The 9,525-nt window shown below is 42.7% G+C and overlaps 1 protein-coding gene across 1 annotated transcript in view; it reads right to left on the bottom strand.

The window, feature by feature from the left end:
* The window catches only part of LOC103089585 (NXPE family member 3-like), a 6,659-nt gene extending 5,572 nt beyond the window's left edge, over positions 1 to 1,087 (bottom strand). The window contains 3 exon segments of the mRNA XM_082931449.1: positions 190 to 454; positions 457 to 913; positions 1,073 to 1,087. Coding sequence (XP_082787575.1) covers positions 190 to 454; positions 457 to 913; positions 1,073 to 1,087 — 737 coding nt within the window.
* Positions 1,088 to 9,525: the final 8,438 nt, after the last annotated feature.

The raw sequence follows: 9,525 nt of genomic DNA, 5'->3' as shown, positions 1-9,525 counted from the left end.
AGGAATGCCAACTATTACGTAAAAGTTGTCAGCACTTAGCGTGAGACCTGGTATATATTAGGTGCTCAGGAGACATGTTTAATAGAAGTGAATAGATGAATGATAAGAGTAGGGGCTCAGGCAGAATAATCCCAGGGACCTGGATTCAGGGGTTAGGACAGACATCCCAGACAATGCTGGGTCCCTTACTGTGCCAGCAGGGCCTCCTTTCACGGTGTGGTCACGTTCCAGTAACGTCCGCTTGAATGTCTCACCAGTGGGTCGCAGGACAGCGTGGGGAGTCGAGCACAGTACCAGAGCTCACCCGAATTGTCATCCCTGTAGTGACAGGTGGACTATTCCTCCCCAATTAACAGGGGGTTAACATTGCAAGTCACAGTTTGTTTGTATCCTGTGGGTCCCTGGAAATAACCCATGAAATCAACTGTGGCCCACTGGTCTCTCCAAACCCCCACAGAACCCACACTACCTCTCTGGAGTGGATCAACCGCACTTGCACCTGGGCCTGCCCAGCCCAGAGCAGGGGGAAGGTCAACAGGTATGTCCCATTCTCCAGATCCTTGACATCTCCGAGGCCGTCTGCCTTCAGCTCAGGCCCCAGCAGCTGTGCGTGAAACAGATTCCCACCGTGGGTCTTGGGCCTGCCCTGGTGGTCTCTGGCGATGAGGACGGCCTCCAGGTAGCCTCCCAGGGTGTAGCTGGTCTGGGCAGGATTCCTCAGGTGATAGGTGGAAGTCTGGGGGCTATTGGAGGCCAAAAGGTTGTCCCCATCTCCTGGGGTCAGAGGCCAGTGCAGAAGATGGGTCAGGTCTGAGAATTTCCGAGGGAGAGAGCCTGAAGATCTGTGGGCATGGTGGGGCCCTGGGGGCGGAGGGGCGGCGCCGTCAGGCCAGGACAGCCTGATGTAGGGGGCCTGTGGGCAGAGCCAGAAGAACCCATCAGTGTTTGTGTCTCTTCTTCTGGGAAGAAGTTCTCAGTTCACCAAACTTAGTGTCTCTCGGGCAGAAATCCCACCTGCCCTGCATCATGCTGCGGCTGCCCCGGAGCTGGTGTCTGAGCCACCATCACACACATCTGCAGACGCCATCTCGTGTATATTTTGTATTTTTTATAATATTTATTGAAGTATGGTTGATTTACAATATTACATTAGTTTCAGGTATACAACATGGTGATTTGATATTTTTATAGATTATCCTCCATTTAAAGTTATAAAACACTGGCTATATTTCCTGTGCTGTACAATACATCCATGTAGCTTATTTATTTTATACATAGTAGTTGTAACTCTTAATCCCCTACTCCTGTCTTGCCCCTTCTCCCACTTACCATCCTGTGTTTATAATCCTGTGTTTGTGAGTTTTGCTAAATTCCCACGGACAATAAATAGTATTTCTGGCTCCTGGTCCCTGCTAGCTCCTGCCCCACCTTCTGCTCACCCCGGACGCACACGCTCTTGCCGCCACCAGAGGAAGGGGGTCCGGGCTTGGACCCACCCCCAGTCTTTAGCTCTCCCCACCCTTTACAAGTCCTTCTTCTCTCTCTGGACTCCAAAACCCAGACTGAATCCCGCTTTCCCTTCCTGTTTCCTCTTTCTACAAATGACCTCTACCATCTCCATCCTGGACTTAGAAGGAGGATTTCTTTTACACACAGAAGCAGGAGCTGGAATCGATGGAATTAGACACTTGGGGCCCCGGGGTTTCCCTGCACAAGAGGCAAAAGGAGAGAGACAAACATATGAAGGGGGTTTTGGGGAGGTTGTGGGCCGTCGCTCCAGGTCTCTAGGCCCTCAACAAAAAGCCAGGTCTCAGGTAAGCACAAGCTTGAGTGGGCCTTGCCTCATGGGAAACAAACGTATGGTTCAAAAGCACAGCACAAATGCTCAGCACTTCCTCCCACGGAAGGAAGTTAATCCAGTCTGATGGCCCACCAGCATCTGATGGTCTCTAGCATTTACCTACCCTGCACCTAGTTTGTTCTCTGACTACATCTTAGTGTCAAGGAACTTGACCCCCTTGCTCAACCTTTCCTGATAGCACAGAGAGTAGGTGTTGTATACATACTCCTGGCCATTTGACCCTCCTGGGTCTCGCCAGGGCACAGGGGATACCCAGATGCCTCTCCTTACATATTTCCTGGAAAAAATCAACATAAGCAGGAAGAAAGATTCAGAAGGTACATCAGGAAGAACTGGTCCAGAGGGGGAGGGGCAGGTGGCGATATTTCCTTCATGCAGATCATTGAGACTTGTCCCGGAGAAACTTAATTAAGCCCCTGGAATTTGAACGTATCTAAGTCACTTTCTTTGAGTTGTAGTTTGTGACTGAGAACTGGGGAGGCTACAGTCTTTCCAGGGACCTGTGTGCCATGGGGCCAAGAGGCTTGTGCAATTGAGGAATGAGACATGATGTGGGGGAGTCCCACAGAGACCACCGATGGCTCTGGGAGTGGCTTGGGTTTGCGCCTTTCATGCGCAGGGCCTGTTGGAACCACCACCCCTTCATCAAGCCCATAGTCGGTGACTGTGATCAGTCACCAGGAAGGAATGCCATCTCGCTCAGGTTAGTGACGGGGACGAGGCTGTCTACTTTTCCTTCTCTTAGTTTCCCTTCCCAACGTTGAAGGGGAAATAGAGGGAAGAGGATGAGGGAGGTATGTGCGAGCAGAGCACGCCTCACTCCCAACTCCAGTCAGCTGGGGCCTTGGCTGAACGTGGCAAGAGGGACAGAAGGAGAAGGGAAGGAGTAGAGGAGGAGAGCTCCGAAGTGGGTATGAAGTTGAAGTGTGAAATAATAGTACCGGGTTTTAGAGAAACAAAATCAACTGCCTTCATAACTGAAATTGACTTGAAATTTATGGAATTAGGCTCAGATGTGATTAAGGAAGCCAGGGAAAGGACCCCATCCAGCAGATATGGTTCATAGCAACAAGTGGAAGAATTAAAATTGTTTTAAGTTTATACTTCAGCAGGGTCCTCCCTAAGCTGGTTGTAAGTGCTTTCATTAACATGGGCCTAGTAATTGATGGTTTCAGCCTTGCAGATGGATTTTAATTGCATGGGCTTCAGCAAGCCAAAAACTGCTTTGACTTTGCTTTGACTTTGATCTAAGAATATGCTCCTAAAACTGGGGTTAGAGTGCCAAGACAAGAGGGTATATGGTTTTGTATGTTTTTATTTCAGAGTAAACCTCCTTCACCCAAGTCAGCCTGAGGGGGTTCACCTGTCTAGGGAGAGATTAGGAATGCAAAGAAAAAGATGACACATAAAGGCCATAATGAAGAAGAGGAAAATGGACGAATCTTAAAACCACATTAAAATATTAGAAGCTTATTTGAAGCCTTTTGAAATGATTAGGGAACAATGGAGAGGAATATAACGCCAGCGATCAACCCTCTCCTACAAAGAAAGATGTGACACAGAGAAATAACACACATTACTCAAATAATGGAAAATTGAAAATCAGAAGACTAACACTAACTGTGTTAGTTAGGAATTGCTTTTGGCTGGTATTAACAGATACTAACTTCAGTGGCATGAGCAAAGAAAGGTTTATTTTTCTCACAGTGAGTGTCTGGTTCAGTGTCTTAAGGACGTCAGGGCAACATCTCTCTGATTCTCTTGGCACTTCTCTCATGGTCCCAAGAAGGCTGCTGGAGCTCCAGCCATCATATTCACTTTTGGAGCAGCAGGAAAAGGAAAGGCAGAGCACCAAAATAGCTTTTAAAATCCCACCCAACAACTTTTGTTTGTAAATCCTTGACCCCTCTTGCCTGTGATGGAGTCTGGACATAGAGTCTTCCCCCTTTTCCCTGATGGAAACATTACCCAGGTTTGAGCTAGGAGTTAGTAGGGAAGAATGGGAGCATATTTCTAAAATGAGGCAAAAGCCTTGGAGCTACAAGATGTAGTTCAGGGATCTGCTGAAGGTGAAATTAATGGGGCTGAGAGAGAAACTACCCCCAGGAGGCATGTTTCATGGAACAAAGCAATTCTCTGCAAGAAGCAGTGGCCGCAGCCTTTGAACAGAGCACAGAAGGTGCCTACACACAAGACATGGTGATGTATTCCTCTCTGTTCTGCCATTTGCAGAACCCACACCTTATGCAGCAATTGGATGTCTGGACCATGGAACTTGGGGAACAGAAAATTAAGATGTTTTAGACAGACATGACATGGGGAAGATGGGCCCCTCAAGTAAGATCTGATGACGAGGGTTTTGTTATTGCACATTTCCACATTTTTCAAAAAGAAGGGAATGTCCCACACCCCACCCTCTGGAAAAAGAGGCAGCACGCAGAGGTGGATTTACCCTATGATTGTACGCACAGGACACAATCCCTCTCAGTGGGAGAAGTCACTCTCAGTGGGAGAAATTTCCCAGTGAAATTTAGGTTCATAGGTTGTAGGTGTTGGACAACCAGTGCAGACCAGCTGGTGATCGGGTAAGGCTGAACCTGAGAAGCTTTTCTCTTCTTTCCCTCTTCACTTGGCTTTAGCCACCTCTGAAGTTCAACTCCAGTCTTCGGCAAAACCAGAGACTGGATTGTATTCAGTACTGGGCTCTGGGAACATTGTTTTCTGGGCTAACTGCTCGAAGGGGTGGGAATTTGCTATCATTTTCTAACTTTAGGGAGTGTGAGTCTGGTGCAGTGATAATTTTGGAGTCCTATTGACTCTGGAACTCATTCTTGTCCTTCTCTCTCTTCCTCCATCTCTGAACTCTCAGGGCTGGTGTACATGAGGCAGTGATTCTGTATAAGTGTGTCTCTCATGCAGATCCAGGCTTTCCTGCAGGTGGGTTTCCCGAGGTCTAGACTTGGGGAGGGTGTTTGTGACAGACACTGTTGGTTGCCTATCCAAGATCCCATTTTCGTTTGGAGCAGAATGTAGCCAAAGGTGATACATTATTATCATGCAATATATTATTATTGGTCTCAGCCAGTCATGACAGTCACATCCCACACTTTCCCAGTCTTCTTGGGAGTTCCTGAGTTCCAATAAGATATAAGGAGGGGTCTGATGAGAAATACCAGAGTCAGCTTTTACTCACCTAATAAAAAGGACCAATGAAGCTGGTTGCTGCCCCTATTTTATTTCCACCTGGGATGTGGATTCAGTGTGTGGCAATGCTCAACCTTCTCGAGATAAGAAGGGAAAGGCCATTTCAAATCTTGTTTCTCCTCCACCACCCACTTCTGGTGCTGGGTGTCATAAGAAACATTCATATTGTGATAGGACCTCTGGCTGTCTCTTCATTCCATGATGCTGAGTTAGCACAGTGTGGGGTAGGAGTATTCCTGGAAGCTGTTTCTATACTGAGACATTTAGCTGTAACTGAACTATACACAGGAATGACTGAAAACCACATTAAATCAAAACTAAATGTTCCTCAACTCAAATTCCCCTAATCAGGCTCTAAAAATATTCCTGTGACTACTCCAACATCATCTGACATGTAGGAACTTGTAATAGATACATGACCTTAACAAATTGAGGTTGAAATATTTTACTGTTGTAACTTTTACAAAAGCACATGACATTACTAATGCCTCTCCCAGGGCCTTGAAAGGGATCTTTGCAAGGGAAGGACTCTGAACCGTAAGCCTCACTGGCCTCTTGACAAATATACCTCAGGTGGTAACCACAGCAATGCCCACTCTGCCTCCAGCTGACTGCAGTGTGAGGTACCATAATTTATAAGACACGTCTCAATTTCAGAGATGTTCAAATGTGAAAAGATGTATATCCTAGAATTAACAGAATATGGTATTTGCAGCATATTTCATAAACAAAGGATTAATATCCAGAAAATAGGAGGCATGGCCACAAGTCAACATGAAAAAGACAAATAGTCCAGCAGAAAGATAGGCACAGTGTATGAACAGGCTAATTTACAGAAAGGGAACTATAAAAAGAAAATAAACAGAAAAAAAGTCTTGGGACTTCCCTGGTGGCGCAGTGGTTAATAATCTGCCTGCCAATGCAGGGGTCACAGGTTCAAGCCCTGGTCCAGGAAGACCCCACATGCCGCAAAGCAACTAAGCCTGTGTGCCACAACTACTGAGCCTGTGTGCCACAGCTACTGAAGCCCACACGCCTAGAGCCCATGCTCCACAAGAGAAGCGACTGCAATGAGAAGCCTGCCCACCGCAACAAAGAGTAGCCCCCGCGCGCCGCAATTTAAAAAAGCCCAATGCAGCCATAAATAAATAAATAAATAAATAAACAAACAAACAAACAAACTTATTTTAATAAAAGGCTCAACTATGATAGTATATGATCTAGGAATAGTTTGGCTGCAAATTACAGAAAACCCAATACCCAGTGGTTTAAGAATTATGCCCTTATTTTTTTTTCACATAATAAGATCTCCAGGAGTAGGGCATCAAGGGCTAAACATATTTATTAATTCTAGGAGATTTTTTGTAGGTTTCTTGGGTGTTTCTACGTAGAAAATAATGTCTTCATGAAAGTTTTATTACTTCCTTTCCAAACTGTACACTTTGTTTTCCCTTTTCCCATTTCACTGGCTAAGACTTACAGTATGATGTTGAGGAGGAGTGCTGAGAGCAGATATCCTTGCTGTGTTCCTGATCTTTGGGGAAAGATTTCAGTCTTTCACTATTAAGAATGATTAAGTAAGCAGGTTCATCTGTACCATTTTTCTAGCTTCCACATATATGCGTTAATATACGATATTTGTTTTTTTCTTTCTGACTTACTTCACTGTGTATGACAGTCTCCAGGTCCATCCACGTCTCTACACATGACCCAGTTTCATTCCTTTTTATGACTGAGCAATATTCCATTGTATATATACACTAATATGTATAAAATAGATAACTAATGAGAACCTGCTGTACAGCACAGGGAACTCTAATTAGTGCTCTGTGGTGACCTAAATGGGAAGGAAATCCAAAAAAGAGGGGATAGATGTATACATATGGCTGATTCACTTCGCTGGACAGTAGAAACTAACACAACCTTGTAAAACACCTATATCCCAATAAAGAAAAAAAGAATGATTAAGTAGATTCTCTATATCAGCTTAAGTAAGTTCCCTTCTATCTGTAGTTTGCTAAGACTTAATCATGAATAGATGTTGAGCTTCATCCAATGCCTTATCTGCATCTATTGAGATGATCATCTATTTTTTTCTTTCTTAGGCTTTTAATATGGCGAATTTTACTTATTGATGTTTGAATGTTGTATCAGCCTTATACACGTAGTGTAACCCCACTTGGTAATGATGTATTCTCCCAGGAAGATTTTTTAACTGCAGATTCAATTTCCACAATAGATATAGGGCTATTCACGTTGATATTTCTTTTTGAGTTATTTTTTATTGTTTTTGTCTTTCAAGAAATTTGTCAATTACATCAAAGTTATAGAATTTATTGGCTTAAATTTATCTCATTATTATTTTAATATCTGTACAATATGTATTGATGACACCTCTTGCATTCCTGATGTTGATAATTTGTGTCTTTTTTCATGATTATTTTGTCTAGGGGCTAATCAATTGTATTGATCTTCTCATAGAAGCAGCTTTCAATTAATTGATTTTCTATATTTTTCTGTTTTATATTTTATTTATTTCTGCTCTGATTTTTTTTCCTTCTACTTACATAGGGTTTAATTTGTTCTCCTTTTTCTAGTTTCTTGAGGTAGAAACTGAGTTCATTGATTTGAGATCTTACTTCTTTTCTGATAAAGACGTTTAATACTTTACATTTCCCTCTGAGTGTCCCCTGCAATTTTAATAGGTCTGGTTTAACTTTCCTTCCATTCAAAATACTTTCTAATTTCCTTTTAGATTTCTCCTTTGACCCATTGGGTTATTAAGAAGTGTGTTATTTTGTTTCCAAATATTTGAGAATTTTTTAGAAATCTGTTATTGATTTCTAATGTATTTCAATAGTGGCCAAAGAACATAACCTTGTGTTATTTGAAACATTTTAAATTTATTAAAGCTTGTTTTATGATCCAGAACACAATCTGTTTTGCTGAATGTTCCATGTGTATTTGAAAAGAATGTGTATTCTGCTGCTGTTCTGTGGAGTGTTCTATAAATGTGTATTAGGTCAACTTGTTTGATACTATTTTTCAAGTCTTCTGTACATTAACTTATCTTCTGTCAAGTTGTACTTTCAATTATTGATAGAGGGGTACTGAAACCTCTGACTAAAATTGTGAATTTGCCTATTTTTCTTTGAAGTTCTAGAAGTTCTTCCTTCATGCGTTTTGAAATTCTGTTATTAGGAGCATATACATTTAGGTTTGTTATGTCCTCTTGTTGAATTGATCCTTCTAATGTTATGAAATAACTCCCTTTATCTCTCTAACCCTGACCCAACACCTCAGGGTCTATTCTAGCCTTCTCCTTTCCATATTGGTAACTCCTTCAACAATGAGAAACTGGCTTCTCATTATCCTTAATGCATTTACTTACTTGCTTAATCTCCCTGGAAATTGGAAATTAAACCAATTTCCCAAACTTTTCCTGTTCTTCCCCAGCTGCCACCCTTCTTAACTGCCTTCCTGCATAATCTCCAATCTCTGCTATATTAGCTGTGTGATGTAATTTATAAGACATATATAAATTTAGATAGTTATAAATATATATAATATATATATATATATACACACACACACATACATACATTTTATATATATATATATATTTGGGAGTTCACAGCTCCCCAAACCCTTGGAATTTCCTGACTGTTGATAATGATAAAGGTGTTTTTTGTTATGTGAATGAGGTGACTTTTGGAAGTACCTAAGGATAGGGGCTGGTTGCCAGGAGAACCAACCAGGTGATTAGAGGGTTGGGGTCCATCCCACCCTGATTTCTGGGCAAGGGAGAGGGACTTGAGCTTGACTCAGCCACCATTGGCCAGTGATTTAGTCAATCATGACTATGTAATGAAGCCTCTAAAAAAACAAAAGGACAGCTTTTTGGTCCTTTTCCAGAGAGCTTCTACTCTGGAGAATCAGAATGCTTCCATGTGCCACCATGTGGGGTCCCAAGCTCCATGAGGACAGAAGCTCCTTTGTTTGGGACCTCACCCTGTATATGTCTTCATCTGGCTATTGATTCCTATCCTTTAATATCCTTTTATAATAAATAGGTGATCTAGTGAGTAAATGGGTTTTCCTGAGTTCTGTGAGCTATTCTAGCAAATTAATCGAACCCAAGGAGGGGGTCATCAGAACCTCCAGTTTGTAATTGGTAGCTTGGAAGCCTGCGACTGACATCTGAAGTGGAGGGTGGTCTTGTGGGACTGAGCTCTTCACCTGTGGAATCTGATTCTATCTCTGGGTAGGTAGTATCAGAATTGAGTTGAATTCTCAGACACCCTTCTATGGGGAACCCCCCCTCCCCTGTCAACATTGGAAATTGGGTCTGGAAACCCCTATTCAAGCTGCCACACCACTTATCCACTTTCCTTACTCAGTCTTGCCCGAACAACCTTTTTATTCTTTTTTTTTTTTTTTTTTTTTTTTTTTTTTTTGTT

Source organism: Lipotes vexillifer, unplaced genomic scaffold, assembly GCF_000442215.2.
Source record: "Lipotes vexillifer unplaced genomic scaffold, Lipotes_vexillifer_v1.1 scaffold12, whole genome shotgun sequence".
Classification (NCBI taxonomy): Eukaryota; Metazoa; Chordata; class Mammalia; order Artiodactyla; family Lipotidae; genus Lipotes; species Lipotes vexillifer.
This window is presented reverse-complemented; position numbering and strand designations above follow the sequence as displayed.